Source organism: Lepidochelys kempii, chromosome 3 (genome assembly GCF_965140285.1).
Source record: "Lepidochelys kempii isolate rLepKem1 chromosome 3, rLepKem1.hap1, whole genome shotgun sequence".
Classification (NCBI taxonomy): Eukaryota; Metazoa; Chordata; order Testudines; family Cheloniidae; genus Lepidochelys; species Lepidochelys kempii.
Window position 1 is genome coordinate 32,648,779 of NC_136382.1, and position 19,368 is coordinate 32,668,146.

At 42.7% G+C, this 19,368-nt stretch overlaps 1 protein-coding gene and 1 long non-coding RNA gene across 5 annotated transcripts in view; both read right to left on the bottom strand.

Annotated features, from left to right (window-relative positions):
- ASAP2 (ArfGAP with SH3 domain, ankyrin repeat and PH domain 2) overlaps positions 1–5,036 on the bottom strand; it is a 168,186-nt gene extending 163,150 nt beyond the window's left edge. Inside the window, exon 1 of one of the 3 annotated variants that reach the window (XM_073336056.2) lies at positions 4,731–5,036. In XM_073336056.2, coding sequence (XP_073192157.1) covers positions 4,731–4,856 — 126 coding nt within the window. In that variant the 5' untranslated portion in view covers positions 4,857–5,036. The remainder of the gene's footprint in view (positions 1–4,730) is intronic. The other 2 variants (XM_073336057.2, XM_073336058.1) reach the window with 2 other exon arrangements.
- Positions 5,037–15,092: 10,056 nt separating this feature from the next.
- LOC140908602 (uncharacterized) overlaps positions 15,093–19,368 on the bottom strand; it is a 139,846-nt gene continuing 135,570 nt past the window's right edge. For both annotated transcript variants that reach the window (XR_012157928.1, XR_012157927.1), the window contains exon 5: positions 15,093–18,139. This is a non-coding gene — a long non-coding RNA (uncharacterized LOC140908602). The remainder of the gene's footprint in view (positions 18,140–19,368) is intronic.

The window sequence follows — 19,368 nt, forward strand, 5'->3', positions numbered from 1 at the left end:
ATTCCTTTTTGTGCATTACTGTTATTTACTGAGTTTCAGTCAATCGGTTACACCTCTCCAAACCCACTGAAGGCAGTGGGGTTGCTGTAGATCATTCATTTCAGACACTAAATTCAATTTTGGTCTCCAAAACCTTTATTATGGGGGATAATGAGGAAAAAAACATATTGTGACTGAGAGTACCCAGGGTGAGTTGCGGGGCTGGCAGTTATGGAATCACTGAGACACAATAATCATGGAATCTCCACAAAGCCATTTGCAGACTAGAACCAAACTTTAAGAGGAAATGGTGGAGATGAGAAAAAAAATCAATACCCACACCACTATTTAAATTTAGTTCTGAGGCTAAACTAGACGTAGGGGCTTGATACAACCAGCCTCCCCTAAAACTCATTTCTTTAATTCACATAGTCCATCAGCAATAATCCAACAAGAAATTTAAAGAAACAAAAATAAAATTAATTAAAATATTCTACATTTTATGAAATAGGACACACATATGTAGATAAATCATGGCTTGTAATTCTGCCGTTTATGTAGTGTTTACCACACTAATTTTTCAGATTTTAAACTCCACAATCCAGGAATTTGTGTATCCATGCACACACAACTATAAGTTTTATTTTTTAAATAAAAATCCATGCAACTAACGTAACATTTGCTACATCACATTGTTCACTGCTCATGTGTTATGCTCCTTTTCTCTACCCTTAGTTTGTTCTGTCTACTTGGTTTCTATGTTTTTTTTTACTATGTTCATCACACAGTATCTGAGCATCTTCCAGTTGCACATTAAATGACATAATTAACATCTGCCACGTGTGGACTATTCTCTCATCCTCTCCCCAGGAGGAGACTTGTATGTGCAGTAGAGTATTTTGTTTTGGTAGGGTTTTGTTTGTTCGTTAGTGATATGCATGTTGCTACATGTTTATAAATTAGAGAAAGCAAGTTTGAAGAAGTACGCCTTGCACTTGGAGCACTTACTGCACGCATTTAGATTGAAAGCTTTCTGGAGCAGGGACTATCTACAGTTCTGTGTGTACAGCAGCTAGCACAATGGGGCCCTGTTCTCACTTGGTCCTTAGGCACGACCATAATAAATATAATAAATAATAAAAAATTAGTATTTGGTTCTTACAGATTTCAGTACCAGCCTTTGCTATACAACTTTTTCTTAAAACCATTCACAAAACACATACATGGATTCCAGCCATCACTAAATGAGTTTATGGAATAACAATTTCTAAAATTTTTCATGACCCCATGATTAGTGGCATCTCACAGAATTCACTACAGTTGATGGGTCTTTTTTATTATTATTAAAGTCACAATGTAAAAAAAGAGAGAAAAATGACCTTAGCAATAGCAGTGGTAAAGTCAGGCTTTTGTTACTGAATGTGCACAGCATTAAAAAGTCATTTCACATTTGTAGGCCCTGCTACAATATGGGCATCTGGAAACTATACTAGAAATAGAAAGCTTACAAATGTTAATCTTTTTTTAATCTAGATTACTGATTTTGAACATCCCCTCCCCCAAACATATGACCCTGAGCAGAGCTATCAGACACTAATTTAAAACTTTTTAAAACTTACTTATTACTACATATGCAAAGATTAGAAAGTATGATATAAAGTGCCTGATCTTCAGCACTGCTGCACACTTGCAAATTGATTTCAGTGGAAGCTGCAGATGCTCAGCACCTCTCAGGACAGCATCCTAAGAATGAAAAAATTGCAGGAATGGTGGAATCACATATCTTGTACAACAATACTGACATTTTTGTCTGTTCCAAGAACAGACCTTTCCTAACTCTCTTTCTTCTAGCAGCAGCAAACACTGATCAGATTCTGGTACTCAAATAACACAGTACAAATAGTCCGGAAGGGAAGTAAAAAGGGGAGCAGGGTTACAATTTAATGATTTCTGCAAACTGTCCATCATTTGTTCTGATCTACTCACTGGCAGAAGCTAGAAAACTGCTTCTACCTCACCTTCAAAAGAAACTTTTAAAGGGGAGGCTCAGTCATTAATGAAGTTTAAAATCAGATAATTAGCAGATAAGAGTAAGATGGAACCACAACTATTCTACAATCCACCAGTTTTGTAAGTGTTCAGTTAGCAAACTAGTTCTTTCGTGTCCATTGATTAGAAATCCAAACACTACCCAGTCGTCTGAACAGTATTCCTTTTACCATCCCCCATTTCAAACACTACATTCTTAAACTTTACACAGTTACATAACCAGATTTCCTAGATTTTAGTACCATACTGTATGCTGTAGTTTAGTTAGCACACTGAAAACATATATACTAAGGTTTCAAATCTGTGTTAGTGAAATCAGAACACATTTGTCACATTTACTTTACCTTTTCAACCACAAGCTTCACTAAGTGTTGTTTTTCATCAAGCTGATATACTAGCTTCTATCAAACCGCTAGAAAAAAAGTGTTGTTTTCTCTATTTGGCAACCTATAGACAGCTTTTTACCAGAGCAACATCTTTAACCTGAAAAACCAGACAGACCACCAAACATGAAGGACGTGAATGTCAAAAAATTGAATATGAACCTAGATTTGATAGATTTAAACCTATGAATATTGTCCTTTAATTCTTGAGACTTTAATTCCATTTAATTTTGTAAAAGCAGTACTCCATTTCATTAAATAATTTCAGGATCTCAGTAGGAACAACCTATTGCTGATGTTTTGCCAAAACTGCTAAAGAAATCAATGACAGTGAATAAGCAGAGTGACTGCCAATACAACCTCTAATGCAGACTTGTAAAATTCTGCACACCCTGGGTAAGTATTTTTGACAGACCTGTAAGATACTGGTTGTATTCATTATCGTACAAAATAGATGAGCAGATTTTTTCCTGAGCTAGTAAGTTTTCATGGCCATTTTGCCAGGCTTCTCTAAAGAAGATTTGTCACATACCTGCAACCTCTAAAGATGCAAATTGAGATATAACATACTGATTGTGTTTCTTTGAAACCAACCAGCAATGTAACATTGGTCTGACCTGAAAACAAACAGCTGATAGCCAGATTAAAAAAGACAGGAACCAAACATGTTCAAGTTTATATGTACAGCATTCTCCTGATTGTAAAGAACAGTGGAGTTTTCAAGAACGTTGTTAGTTCATTCACTTCAGACCCCCCAAAAAATGAGTACATCAGTTCAGTCAACTACACGTATTAATGTCATGAACTTGGGGTGCCCAACACCTGAGATTGTCTTAAAAATAATGACCTTTTTAAAAATAATATGTCGGATTCTTTTTCTTGCCTTCTTATCTTTAAGGGTTCACATTTTCAGGTTTTTTCTCAACAATTGGAAAGCCTAGAAACTCACTCTTTAAAAAATTTACAGTTGAGATTCTCACATAATCATATAGTTCCAAGAGAAATGGCTTTTAAAAATATATAAATAAAATATCCTGAGACTTGTGATAAAACCAGGAGATCTGACAACACTACTTACAGTTACTTGCTTTAGACCTAAATAATTTCAGTAACTGTTCATTTAAGTTTAGTAAATTTTAGGCAGAAAAAAAGACTTTCACATTTATAAATATTCTCTAAAAAACACTGCCATTGATATTTAATTGCTGACCTTAAAATCTGCTTTAAAAAGGTATAATTAAATACAGGCGTTTAAGAATAAGTTTCTGTGGAGGGAAAAATTACTTCAGGAGCAAAACAGTAATTCCTTCCATACAGATTATTTTGAATTCAAAGTCAAGGGTTTAGGGGCTGGCAAAACAGGAAAATCTTGAAAAAGGCATTTAAACAACAAATGCTCTGTTTTGTTCACATATTTAAGATACTTATATAATTGATAGCTTGTGGCATTTTTTTGTGGAGAGGGACACTTCAAACCTAGCGATTCTCAAGATTTTTGTTTAAAAGTTTAATTGATTTTTTAACATGAACATACTGCAAAATAAGCAAAACCAAACAGACACACAGTACATCAATTGATGGAACAAATTACACAGCAAACAAGATTATTTTGTTTACAAGTTAGTTCAGAGAGGCTGCTACTACAATCAAAATAGGCAGAAACCTTTATTTTGTTACACACAGGACAAGAGACAGGATGGGTTGTACCAGACCTGTCCCAACTCTCCTTTGCATGGGGAGGGAAAAGACTCCCTCCTCAGTTTTTACCGTCTCCCTCAGGTGAGGGAGGATTTTGCCAGAGAAATTTCAAATTTCTTTAACAAAAAACCTCCCTCCATGAGACAGACACAGCTCCCCTCCCCAGGGGTGTTGCAAACCGCTGGGGATGCAGCCAGACACTGCCCGGGGGGCGGGGGGAAGAGAGGTAAAAGGCCCTGTATGGCAGGCTGAGGGGGGCACGGCCCCCCGGGGGTGGGGGAAGACAGCCACAGCCACCCTGCGAAGGAAGGGGGCCGAGCCTCTGGGGGCCGGGGAAGAGGGAGCCACAGCCCCCCTCCCCGCGCCGGCGGAGGGGATCGAGCCTTGGGAGCTGGGGGGAGGCAGCCACAGCGCCCCACGCCGGCGAGGGAGGCCCAGGGAGGAGGTTAAGCCCCGGGCCAGCCCGGCGCGCCCCGCTCCGAGCGGCCGAAGGGCGCTTTCCCAGGCAGTCGGAGCAGGCGGCGGCGAGCGCCTGGTTCCCCGCCGCGGCGGACAGAGCGCGGCGCCAGGCCGGAGGGGGCTGCGCAGCCCCTCCCCGCCCGAGCTGCCCCCGGCTCTCACCTCCTCGATGGCCGCCACCGTGTTCCTGCACTGAGCCATCCGCGTGGTGAAGTTGGAGGCGGTGGGCGACTTGTAATCCTCATTGGTCTCGGACACGAATTCCGACACGGAGATCTGGTCCGGCATGGCGGGGCGGGGACGGGGGGCGGGCGGCTCCGAGGGAGGAAAGGGGGGGGCACCCCGCTTACATCGCTCAGCAACCGGCGGCGGCGGCGGCGCCCTGCTCACACCCCACCGCCGTCTGGCGTGTGTTGTTCTCTCCTGCGTCCGCACAAGGAAATTCCCCGCAGCCGCTCCCCTCCCTCTCGGTCACCCACGCGGGGGGGGGCTGCTGCACGCCCCTCCCCCTGGCAGCGCACAGACTGGGGAGGCCACCGCACACCCCTCCCCCCGGCAGCACAGACAGTGGGGGGGCCACCACACAGACCTCTCTCCCATCGTACAGGCTGGGGGAGGCCACCACACACCCACCACACACCCCTCCTCTCCCTTGCCACCGCACAGGCTGCGGGAGAACTGCTACACACCCCTTTGTAATCGCACACTGAGGGAGGTCACCACAAACCCATCCCCTCCCTATGACACAGTGGGGGGAAGCCACTACACACCTGTCCTCTCCCCCACATCACACTGGGGAAATTGCCACCCCCCACCCCCTATAACACAGGAGGAAAGGCCACTACACACTCCTGTCCTCCTTCATCACACACTAGTGGAGGCCACTAAACACCCCGCCCTAGTCACTGTTGTGGGAGGCCAGGACACAACTCTCCCCTCTGGCATCATCCACTGGCAGAGGCCACCATGCAACACTGCTCTTCCCCATCACACACTGGGAGGATTGGGGCCACCACACACCCATGCCTTCCTGACTATAGGCTATGGGGAGCTGCCAGACATTTCTCCCACAGTATATACTGGATCATGCAATAAATTATATCTGTAAATCAGATAAAAATATCTATGTTAAAATGAAATCAGGCTGAGAGTACATGCACACAGTACATCAATAATGTAATGGTTAAATACATTACAACAATTTTGTAAATATCCCAGAAACAAGCACTACAAATCCAAGAAATTCACAGTTCAGGTTAAAGAAAGCAAAACATTAAGGTATGGAAATACAATTAAGACACCCACAGACCCTTAACTCGGCCTTGTATTGTTACCATGAGGAAACTGCTAAGTGAAAACTATTCTATCAGTTTAATCTAATCTAAGATCATGAAGGTTAAAATGCCTTAATCATAATTGTATGTTTATTGCATGGTGTCAATAGGGTCAAAGAAAACAATATATGCTAAATTTCTTAAGGGGCCCATTTAAAAAAATAATTTTAACTCATAAACATTTATTTGTAAATTCTTAGAAATGTAATTCTGTATTCAAAGAGTACATGTTGTAAATTGTGCAGAACAACTCACCTTTAACTATGGAGTCACAAACAGCACTTCTATAATACACTCAACTAGTTAGATGGTTGCAAAAGGGCAGTTAGATGGGCATAAAGCTTGTGTGATAAAGTATGGAAATACCTACAGCATAAATTAACTAAATTTCTTTCAGTCCAAAGGCTCTCAGGGCTTTTCCCAGCCTATTAGCCCAGGGTTTCGGATATGTCTCTGGAAGTCTGTGTTTTGTCCTACAATCTTCTCGCTCTTCCATTCATTTTTGTCATTATTACCGATTATTTATTAGTGTATTTTTAAACGTCATCACAGGTGTCCAGAACATTAGACGGGCACTATCGTAGTTTGTAAAAAATCCAAGTAAATAAATGTGGGGCCAGTTGGGTATTACCTCTTTCTGAACCCATACCAGCTTTTGTTAGCAAAGGAGACAATAGAACTTATACTAATTTTTCCTTTAACATAACGAGAAAGAGTCTTCAACAGCATATCCTAGGCTGATGGTGGCAAATCAGGTGATGGACTGTCACCATCCCTCTACCAATCTTTTTCTTTTTCCCTTCTCCCTGACTCTTACTAACTCCTTTACTCTTACTAACTTCCCCAAGCCAGCCATGCTTCGCCCTACCTTTACCCCTCATTTAAAACCAAAAAACAATTCTTCACCATATTCATTTTCTCGTAAGTTCTATCCCCAAACATCTTCACTGGTTTTGTGTCTTATAGGCCTTTGCAGCAAAGCGGTTATGATAGGGTACCCAGAGTATTGTAGGATGGAGCCAGGATCCATGCATCCCTTATTTCCTGTTTCAGTCAGTGGGAGTTTCCCCCCATTTTTGTTGTGATGCAGTTAAATAACCGCAGCAAGTTCCCAACCTGTGAGTAGACTTATTTTGTTGCACTGAGCTGTGCCTTTACAAAAGCCCCAATCCTGCAAAGACTTATGCACATAGTTAATTTTACTCACTGTGGGTAGTCCTGGGACAAGTCAGTGTATAAAGTTAAGAATGCATGTAAATCTTTACAGGACTGGGGCATTAGATTGTAAATCCTGTGGTCATGGATTGGATCTTATCTATATTTATAGAATACCCAGAACAACAGAGACTCAGTCATACCTGAGGTCTTTTGCACTGTACCATAATAAATGTTTGCTACTTGTACTAAAAATAATAATAATATGACATCTTTGTTTTTAAGTCAATTCATAGTAATACTAGTGGAGTTATCCTTACACCCACAGTATTATTAAAACTCAATAGGCACACTGCGATTTTTAAACTATCATGTCATATTCCACAAGATGGGTGTCACAGAATGGAAGGTCCCTGTGAATCGACTAAGCCCATTGCCCTGAACCAGATAAGGTGAGCCCAATTCAGCCAATTAAAGAGGGTTGGAAGCAGCCCTGGATCTGTTGCTCCAAGAAGAGAGGAGAGCCTCAGCTAACTGAGGCTGGGAAGCTGCCAGGAGCTGGAGTGCCAGAGGCACCTGGGATGGATGGCCCTGAAGCCTGGAGCCAAGGATTAAGTTAAAAGACTGTTTTCTGTGTGTTTGCTAACTAACCTCTGTTAAAAAATGAACCTTTGTGCAAAAGACTGGGCGTGGCAACACGTTTTGGGGCTGGTGGGAAGCTTGGCCTGGGGACAGTGGCACATTTATTGGAGAAAATATGAGAAGGAAAAAGAACTTGGAATGTGGACAGTAATTAACAAAACAATTTTTTAACGTATTGCAACTTCCCTCATAGAATAACCCTCCCACCCTCTGTAGTCCAAGTTCATAGACCACTAGGGTTACCAGGTGTCTGGTTTTTGATGGTTGAAAAGGGACCCTGGTGGCTCCAGTCAGCACCGCTGACCGGTCCGTTAAAAGTCCGGTTGGCAGCGCAGCAGGGCTGGCAGTCTCCCTGCCCAGTTCCGCATGTCTCCCGGGAGGCATGTCTGGCTCCTAGGTGAAGGGGAGGGCAAGAGCCAGCTCTGCAGCTCCCATTGGCCTGGAACTGGAGCCCACACCCCCCTTCCCTGTCCCAACCTCCTACCCAGCCGTGAGCCCCCTCCCACACTCCAACCCCCTGCCCCTTCTGGCCTTGAAAACTATTAATTAATTTTAATAGATCTTGTGGCTGGGGGGACCAATGGGTCATCTGGTCTGACCTGCACAGCACAAGCCATCACATTTCCCTCAGTTACCCCGGTATGGAGCCCAATAACTGGTCTGACTAAAGCTTATATTTCAAAAAGGCATCTGGCCTTGATTTGAAGATATTAAGTGATGGAGAATCCACCATTTCCCTTGGTACTGTGTTCCAATGGTTAATAATCATCATGTTCCTATTGTGCCTATTAAGCTCCTCCACTCCTGTCTGTTTCTGGCAAGTCTTTCAATGGTTCCCGAGCTCTGCCCCAGGTTTCTCATCTCAGCTTCCACAGCTCTTCACCATGTTGTTTTCGGGTGGCCTCATTTTCAATTGCCTTCAGGAGTCCATCTTATTGCTACTCTGGTGATGGAATCAGTTTCCATCTGAAGCACATGACCAATCCATCTCCAGCGCCTCCTGGCAATGATGATGCTCAGATCCTCTTGGGTGCACTGTGTCAATAGATCTTGGTTTAAGATTGTTCTGGGCCAAAAGATATGGAGGATTTTTCTGAGGCAGGTTGTATGGAATGAAGACAGTTTGGCCATGTCATACTTTCTCATTCCCCAGCATTCTGCACTATAAAGTAGTGTTGAAAGTACGCAGCTCTGATAAATCTTGAGTTTGATTTTGGTGTTGTATTTTGATGATTTCCAGACTGTATTTAAGCTTGTTCCACCATCCTGGCTGGTGGTGCTGTCCAAGCATGTGAATGTTTCTACACTGGTGAGAACATAATCCTCTATCTGTACTGGTGATGGAAAGGGCGTGGATGCACAGACCAGATTTTCACTCTACGAAATGTAATACAACAGTACTTAGAATGGCCATGGCAACTCTACATACATTTCATAGACTTTGAGAAGGCTTTTGATAGCATTCACAGGGCCAGTCTACAGTGCATTCTGCGGGCATATGGAAGTTAAAGAGTCCTTTTAACTCAGTATTTTCTCCTCAATAAGGTATTTATATACTGTAATCAAGTCACCTCCTAATCTTCATTTTGATTTAACCTTTTAAGTCCCTCACTCTAAGGCATTTTCTCCAGCCCTTGAATCATTTTTATGGCTCATATACAGAGATCAAATCTCTTTCCTAGTCCTACTCACTACTCCCCTCTGTATACATTCAAGGATCACATTAGCTCTTTCTGCTAGAGCGTCACACTGGGAGCTCATGTTGACTTGTTTGTCTACTATAACCCCTACATCCTTTTCAGAATCGCTGCTTTCCAGGATAAAGTCCCCATTCTCTGAATCTATGAATAAAGGCTGCAGCACAGTGGCATCTGCAATCGGGCAGCGGTGAGCAAGGACTGTTGGCACTTGAGCTTGGCACAACATTGTTTTTAGCTCCAGGTTCCCCTTAGCAGTCTCTCTTTCATTGTCACTGTGCCTACCAGTCCCAAACCATCTTCTTGTTCTCTCTTTCCAAGATGAAGGTCCGGAATGCCATCAGATCTATTTTTTTATTATTTTTACCCCATCCCTCCCTGCCACTGACCCTATAGTAAAAAGAGAATCAATCATAGAATATCAGGGTTGGAAGGGACCTCAGGAGGTCATCTAGTCCAACCCCCTGCTCAAAGCAGGACTGATCCCCAATTAAATCATCCCAGCCAAGGCTTTGTCAAGCCTGACCTTAAAAACTTCTAAGGAAGGAGATTCCACCACCTCCCTAGGTAACACATTCCAGTGTTTCACCACCGTTCTAGTGAAAATTTTTTTCCTAATATCCAACCTAAACCTCCCACTCTGCAACTTGAGACCATTACTCCTTGTTCTGTCATCTGCTACCACTGAGAACAGTCTAGAGCCATCCTCTTTAGAACCCCCTTTCAGGTAGTTGAAAGCAGCTATCAAATTCCCCCTCATTCTTCTCTTCCGTAGACTAAACATCCCCAGTTCCCTCAGCCTCTCCTCATAAGTCATGTGTTCCAGTCCCCTAATCATTTTTGTTGCCCTCCGCTGGACTCTTTCCAATTTTTCCACATCCTTCTTGTAGTGTGGGGCCCAAAACTGAACACAGTACTCCAGATGAGGCCTCACCAGTGTCGAATAGAGGGGAACGATCACGTCCCTCAATTTGCTGGCAATGCCCCTACTTGTACATCCCAAAATGCCATTGGCCTTCTTGGCAACAAAGGCACACTGTTGACTCATATCCAGCTTCTCGTCTACTGTCACCCCTAGGTCCTTTTCTGCAGAACTGCTGCCGAGCCATTCAGTCCCCAGTCTGTAGCGGTGCATTGGATTCTTCCGTCCTAAGTGCAGGACTCTGCACTTGTCCTTGTTGAACCTCATCAGATTTCTTTTGGCCCAATCCTCCAATTTGTCTAGGTCCCTCCGTATCCTATCCCTATCCTCCAGCATATCTACCTGGTAACATAAGAGCATCTCCCTAAAGGGCCTAATCTTGAAAATTGTTCTGTCCCTTTGTGGAGATGTGGCTCAGCAGTGGTGCAGGTATCCATCCATGCAAAGCAATTTGCCCAGTCAAACCTTATGTCTCCTTCCCTACAGGCACCACCCAGAGGTGGGGGAGGAGGAGATTATGAAAATCAGAAAAATCCAGGTTACACAAACATTTCTTCCTATGAGTAACCATGGTTGACTTTTAACCACTTTTCTCTCACTTCAGTTCTTTACTAGCATGATCACTATAGAAATGTTACCAATATGTAAAGGCCTGTCAGAGGCAAATATAATAATATTTGGACAAATATTTGATTTTTTTTTTTTACTGTAGCACCTAGGAGCTGTTGTCAAGGACCAGAGCTCTATTGTGCTAGGCACTGTACAAACACAAAACAAAAAGACAGCCACTTCCCGAACCAACTTACAATCTAAGTATAAAACAAGTGACAAAAAATGGATACAAACAAATAGATGGAGGAGCGGGGGGCAAGAAAACAATGAGACAGGACTGGTCAGCATGATAGGTCTTAGCACACCAGCAGCCTATTATCAAGTTTTTTATAGGCATCCTGGAAAAGAAGAGTTTTGAGGGAGGATAATGAGTTAGTTTTGCAATTGTTTATGGGTTGCTCCTCTCCAGAGTAAGGGACAGCATGAGAGAAAGCATGGTGGGGCTAGGCTGTGAAGGGCCTTGAAAGTGAAGCTGAGTAGCTTATGTTTGATGTGATAGAAAAAGGGGAGACGGTGGAGGGATGCAAAGAGTGGGGTAACAGGGTCCAAGTAACCTGCTAGGAAAATTATCTTTGCAGCAGCATTCTGAATGGATATGAGCTGGGTAAGACTGTATTTGTCAAGGCCAGAGAGAAGGATGTTGTAGTAATTGAGACATGAGAGGAGAAAGCCTAGACAAAAGTTTTAGCTGTGTGGATGCATAGGAAAGGCCATATCTTAGCAATTTTAGGCAGAAAGAATCTGTAAGGTTTAGACATTGCTTAGATGCAAGGACCTAGAGACAGATCCGAATCAAAGATGACATCAAGGTAACAGGCCCGCATAGTATGCAAGATGGTGGTAGTGCTACAGTGATCAAGAAAGGAGATAATGGGGAAAGCTTGGGGGAATATTAAGAGCTCTGTTTTATCCATATTGTGCTTGGCTGACGGTTAGACATCTACGAGGAAATGTCCAAGAGACAGGCCAAGATTTTCATTTGGATAGGAGACAGGTCTGGAGAGAAGGTATGGAGAAGGAGAAGAGACAGGGACCAAAGACAGATCCCCCACAGAAAATTTGAAAGGGTAAGAGGAGGATCTTCTGAAGCAGTATTTCCCAAACTTGGGACGCCGCTTGTTCAGGGAAAGCCCCGGCAGGCCGGGCCGGTTTGTTTACCTGCTGCGTCTGCAGGTTTGGCTGATCGCGGCTCCCACTGGCCGCGGTTCGCCGCTGCAGGCCAATGGGGGCTGCGGAAAGCGGCACTGAGGGACGTCCCGGCCGCCGCTTCCCACAGCCCCCATTGGCCTGCAGCGGCGAACCGCGGCCAGTGGGAGCCGTGATCGGCCAAACCTGCAGACGCGGCAGGTAAACAAACCGGCCCGGCCTGCCGGGGCTTTCCCTGAACAAGCGGCGTCCCATGTTTGGGAAACACTGTTCTGAAGCATATGCTGAAGGAGAAATTAGAGAGGAAGGAGGAGAACTTGGTGAGTTACTTGGTATGCTTGGGGTTTCATCCCCGATACATCAAGCAGTTGCCCAGGATTGCTCAGTAGTATATACAATAAAAGGTTTTTTTCCTGTAGTCATTTATCATTATTGTCCATTGCTGATTTGGTACCAGATTGCCTCAGTGCATTGCTCTCTCTGGTGCCTCATTCTTTGGTCTCAAGGTTATGCACAGCTTTTCCTCATTACTTTTTTCTTATTTTTGATAGTTTGAAGAAATATTGTTGTTTTTTGGCCCACCCTTGTATTTATTCTGTTTTAGCTTATGTCTTGGGCTCCCCACCACCTTCTTTGCAGTATTTACAGCAATCCTGATGTGCATTTAATAAAATGTTTTCCCTATTTCTGTCAAAGACATGTGATCTAACGGAATGCAAATAGCAGGTGATTCACAGGAAATCTCATTAGCCTCATTGATTGCCTTTCAGCATGTTTTTTTTTTTTCTGTTTTTGAGAGAGAGAATATTTACTAGGATGCTAATAAAGCTAGCCCATTCAACGGCTAATGTTTAGGTGGAAAAATGTACAGTTCAATATATGTTAAACTCAAAGGTTTATATAGCACATACAGTTTATATCAGAGGCAAGACACTGTTCATTACACTGTGTTGCCAACTCTTGCAATTTTATCACGAGTCTTGTGATATGCAGTGTTTTGCTTAAAGCCGCAGGTCCTAGAATCCAATGATTTATATGAGACTCTGAGCTTTCATTTTTTAAAAGTAAGTTTCTAGCCTTCATGGTTCAGGAGAAAAGCTTGAAAACTTGAATCCTAAGACTCAAAATCCAAAAGGAACCCAAATTTTATTATGTTTAAGGCTATCTCATGATTTTTGAGGGCCTGACTGATGGTTTCTGAATGCTTGGGGTTGGCAGTGCTGTAATAGCAAGGAGGCATGCTGTTTAAGGATGAAGTTACAGGGATTCTGTTGGCTTGAAAAATAACATTCCTGTAAAATGCTGTACCTTCAGTAATTCTATATTTAAATATGATTATACAAATAAATGTAATTGCTTCTAAGATTCCTGTAAATGAAAGAAATTAGCTAAAAAGTCTGTTCCATTTGCTTATTTTGTGCATTGGCAACATTTTATCGGTTTCATTTTTTACAATTTTTTTTAAAGATCAGTTGAATTGATCTCACCCACAGCTCTGGGAAGAGTTCACATATATGCCTTTTCTCATGCTCTTCAGTAGGGTGTTTACTTGTAAAAGTAGCAACAAACCTGAAACTGAAGAGGCAGCAATCAGGCACATGAACAAAAAGAAGTGCAGGAGGGTTGGGCCCGAGAATTTTTTGCATGGTTTAACCTCTCAAAATCCAAACGTTTCTTCTAAACAAGAACAGGGGAGAATGCTATTGGAAGGCTGAATTGATGGGTCTTGATCTTGTGAGCCCTCCAGTCTAATGGGAGTTTTCCACATGAAGGACCACACCCTATTTTACTGTGCACTCTGTGTTAATATATTAACATTAATTTTTGTGACAGAATTTAAGATTGTCTCAATTTGGATGAATTGCAATAATGTGTCAATTTTAGCAGGATTCTGAGATGCACGAAGAAAGATGTCAAATTAAGAAAAGGGTATAAAAAAAACCCCAGTAGATATGGGAGCAACTCCTGCAGTAGACGTAGTTTTAGGACTGCTGCAGCAGTAAAAATAAAAGCAGGAGAGACTTACTAGCTAACTGCCTGGGGATGAAAAAGAAGTCCAGTACACAGTGTCTCCCGACTCTAAAAAAAAAAAAAAAAAAAAGCAGCACTGATTGCTTTCACTACTCAGTGCAGACACAGTCTCTAGAGTCTAGAGACTGTCTGCACTGAGTAGTGAAAGCACATGCATTTACTACTGACATTAGTGGGAGTTACATATGTATGCCAGTAACTGAAGGCAGACTTTGGCTCCATGTAAACACCTTTCTGAAGAACTTAAACAGCATCTTTGATAAAACTAGTAGATTCTTGGAGATTAGAGGGAAATGCAATTCACCGCCAAACTACTATGCTTCACAAGATCAGCAGATGTATTCTTTCTTTAAAATATACATATCTGTTGGAGGTGAACCCAACATAAGGTCAAAAAGTAGACCTGGTCAGACTACTAATTTTGTCGGAGGAGTTACATTTGAAAAGTGTTATGGTTACCAACCATCTAGGAATCAAGCCTCCTTCAGAAGTAAAGCCAATGAGTTTTTAAGGCAGCTCCCCCTCACATGTTGTCAAGGTTCCTCCCCCACTCTGAACTCTAGGGTACAGATGTGGGGACCTGCATGAAAATCTCCTAAGCTTACTTTTACCAGTTTAGGTTAAAACTTCCCCAAGGTACAAATTAATTTTATCCTTTGTCCTTGGAATGACCACTGCCACCACCAAACTCTAACTGGGTTTACTGGGAAACGTAGTTTGGACACATCTTTCCCCCCAAAATCCTCCCAACCCTTGCACCCCACTTCCTCGGAAAGGTTTGGTAAAAACCCTCACCAATTTGCATAGGTGACCACAGACCCAAACCCTTGGATCTGAGAACAATGAAAAAGCATTCAGTTTTCTTACAAGAAGACTTTTAATAGAAATAGAAGTAAATAGGAGTAAAGGAATCACCCCTGTAAAATCAGGATGGTAGGTACCTTACAGGGTAATTAGATTCAAAACATAGAGAATCCCTCTAGGCAAAACCTTAAGTTACAAAAAAGACACACAGACAGAAATAGTCATTCTATTCAGCACAATTCTTTTCTCAGCCATTTAAAGAAATCATAATCTAACGCATACCTAGCTAGATTACTTACTAAAAGTTCTAAGACTCCATTCCTGTTCTATCCCCGGCAAAGCAGCATACCAACAGACACAGACCCTTTGTTTCTCTCCCTCTTCCCAGCTTTTGAAAGTATCTTGTCTCCTCATTGGTCATTTTGGTCAGGTGCCAGCGAGGTTACCTTTAGCTTCTTAACCCTTTACAGGTGAGAGGATTTTTCCTCTGGCCAGGAGGGATTTTAAAGGGGTTTACCCTTCCCTTTATATTTATGACACATGTCAATGGGGGGAGGGGAGTCCAACCCTGTAATGTGAATGGTACAGCCCAGTGGTACTATCAACTACCAATTATTTGTTTGCCACAGATGGTCTAGGAGCTCCCTCTGGTTGAAGCCATTGTTTGAAGCACACTATTAAAGTGAGGCTAAGCCAGAGCTGTCCCTTGGGTAGGGCGAACCAGGGCAACCGCTCCAGGCCCTGCACTTTTTGGGACCCCACAGGCCAGTGCGATTGGCTGGCACGGTCTGTCCCTGAAGAGACGAATCTGTCACTTCCACCCTGGGCCCCATACCCTCCTAGGGACGGTCCTGGGCTAAGCACACTGTAAGCGTTGGCTCTTCAGGCAGGGTCTTAGAGTGAGCTTTGGCAACTCCGAAACAGGCCTCCACATCTCATAGTGTACTCACATTGTAGTTAACCTGATGCTTCTATTTAGGGCTGGGGTTACTGAGTGGTCCAATACTTCGCCTTGGTTGGTGCTGCAGTATCTTGAAAATGATTATAGCACACATACCTTAAAAAATGAGTTACCCTGTCGGATTGGTGCAGCATGGCTTCGGAATGACTGACATCTATGGACCCTGTTGCATTGACATCTCAGCATGATTAGGCTGCTGTGGCACCTCCCTAGAAACAGGTGATTCATGCTTTAAGATAAAACTGGTGCTTCACTACCTACTCTGGAACATGGCTCTTTGGCAGTGTTTCCCAAACTTGGGATGCCGCTTGTTCAGGGAAAGCCCCTGGTGAGCTGGGCCAGTTTGTTTACCTGCTGCATCTGCAGGTTCAGCTAATCGCAGCTCCCACTGGCTGCGGTTCACTGCTGCAGGCCAATGGGGGCTGCGGGAAGTGGCAGCTGTAACGTCTCTTGGCCCGCGCCGCTTCCTGCAGCCCCCATTGGCTTCCTTTGCAGACTGGCTTCTCTGCTTCTAACAGTTGTAAAGGAGAACAGGTCCATGTGTAGCTTTCATGATGTTTGGTGCACTGCTATGGCCATACTTTTGCCCGAACCCTGTCTGGCCAATGCTTGATGGTTAATGCAGTCTGGCCAAGCCCTGCAATCATTATTTCCAGTACCAAGATAAATGAGGTATTGCCTTATAGAGCTTGATCTTTCAGCATTCTTTTTCTGGACTTTGTGCCTCAGAGCCTGCTGTAGGGTCTCTGCCTATGTGTAGCTATCTGAACACGTGGCCTCCCACTGGGTATATCTATTGATGCCATAGCTGGGTCCTGGCTTTGAAAAATCTACGGGGCTTCAGTTTCAGTGAGCCCGCATGCTGTCAGCATTGGTTGGGTGCAGTGCTTAATTTGTAACGAAAGAAGTGCCAGGGCTCAAGATATTATGTGCTGGGGGTCAAGGAAGTTTTTTACATTCATAACTGATGCAGCAAACCCAGAGATGTCAGGGCTTTGAACTGCCAAGCCTAGAGATGCTGGGGCTTAGCCCTGGAACAAATTAAGCCCTGGTTGTGGATTTTAAATATGCTATAGTATTATCTGTTACTGCTGATATCTATGGTGCAGTCTGCTTTGACTGTTTTAGCACTGCAACTTAAGTCTGTCTGCTGCCTTTCTACACAGCCCCCCCTTTACCAGATTGTTTTCCCACAAAATTGGTGTATTACTTGGTTGGGGTGGGAGAGGATAATTTGGTAAAGGGGTGTGTGCAGCAAGGCAGTTAAGAGGGTGATAGAAAGTCTACATCTCTAAGGGTGTAGAGTAACGTTGCAGTGTAGGGTAGTTGTATAATAGTAAGGCATATGCTTGTGGGAGGAGGAATAGAGTGCACACACTCTTAGGTGGCTTAACTTTTCATTTCCTTGCCTTTGTGGGTTTCTGTCAGGTATGTTTTGTGTGCAGCAATCCTAATTACTTGCCACCAAAGTTTGTGTTTTATAATGTTTAATTGGGGGATCAGTTGGGGACAAAAGTGTAGCTGATGATGGAAAATATTTTACTTTTCAGAAGCTGCACATGAATCTTAAAATGTCAGCATCTATGCAGAAGCCCTCCTCTTTTGTTGGATAAAATCTGAAAGAAAGATGGAGAAGGCATTACATTCACCCAGCCCCATCAATCAGTTTTGTATGTGCCTAGCCCAATTGATCAGATTTGTGTGTCCACAAAGTAAACACTCAGTTATAATACAAATGACAACAAACAGGGGCCTGAAATCCAAAGGGTCTTTTTTTTAAAAAAAAACATATTTGTTGCACCAGATCTACTCAGGATCCACTTCCCTACTAAGTTCTATGTAGATAAACAATTGAGATCTCATCATTCAACAGTAAGAAGTAGGACTGCCATGGATAAATTTCAGCCAGATCCCAAATTCACACTGTCAGCATTCAATAAGTGGTAATTAATGTTGGAAAAGCTCATAATGACATGAACATGTACATAAAAATAAGAGAATCATTCCAGAATCCCCTTTAATTTGCTATCAGTGATATCTGACCTCTTGCAAACTTTGTAAGATTTATGGAAAAATCAATTAGTGAATGGGGTGAGTCTTCCATCTGTGATGAGGATGCCATGAAATCCAACCATTCTGGATCAGAGCAGTAGCTGTATTAACTCTCCCATAGGCTCTGACAGTCTTCTGGGATTACCAGTCAAGTTGGTAAACTGTGTCAAAAGGAGGTAAACTGATTGGGTGACTGCATAATAGACGCTAGATTCCTAGTGGAAAAAAAGAGAGAACAACCCAATGTTAAAGCCAGGATAACCAGGACAAGTGACACATTAGTCATGGAAAAAATGACATACTAGTAATGGAAAAAATGACAGTAAGAGAGAGGTTCTCTCAAAACTTGGCTCCAATATTCTCCACAATATTTATAATCCAAAAAGATGTAATAAATATTTCATCCCTTAATATACAAGAATACCATCTTTTCTAGGTTCCCTTATAATTGTATTGTTAAAGAAGAGAAGCAAAGCACAGCACAGCACGTTGCTTGAAGGCATGATAGCTAGTAAGTTTATGCCTTTGGTTGATTTGATCTGAATATTAACATGTGTTTTATGTTTGGAAATTTTAAGAACTGTTAACTACTGAATGCCCACTGGGGGCCAAATTGTGGCCTGGCTTGCACAGTGCACAAATGAGTAAGGTGTATAAAATGCCCTTTACTCCCTTGCTTTGGTGACTGCATGATGAGTAGCAGTACAAGAGGGGAAGTAGGTTCTTTGGAACCACTGTACTTCATTCCCCAACACAAGTGGGTGGAAATGGGTTGAAAGTGGGTGGAGACTTCACTCTAAGTCCCCAGCATGCCCTCAATCTACTGGCATGTCAGAAAATGAATCTTGTGCTGGGTATAGACCTGTGCAGTTTACTCTCTCACTGGAGGAGCAGAGAGACCAGGAGGGAGATTGTGACACTCTAAGCCCAGTTTATTTACTCATTGTTAACTTTTCCTAAAATAAATTAATAAAACCCTTAACGTTTTTGGCACTAAGCTGCTGGTGTACACCAGTGAGGAGCCAGCACAAAACATTTGTCCAAATCTAACTTGCTTTAGTCACACAAGTAGTCCCACTTTTTTGAATTGGAGTATGAATGGGTGAATAAGGTGAGCATGATTTGACCATTATTTTTCTGTGATCCATAAAAACTTAGGGTAATGGTTTCAAACGCAGGCACACAACATTAGGCATCTAAATTTAAATATAGACTCCTTAATATGTAGTCTTATTTTCAAAGGAACTGAGTCCCTACAGCTCCCAAAGTAGTAAATGAGTGTTATAGTTCCTTAGCCACTTACTTAGGAGCCAGCTTCAGGCATCTTAATATGAAATTGTTGGTCTTACTGTCTATTTTTTTTCCCTGCAGTAATGGAGAAATAGATTTTTTTTAATAAAAAATGAGACTCTAGAAAATGTTTCAATCCACATGATAACATTTA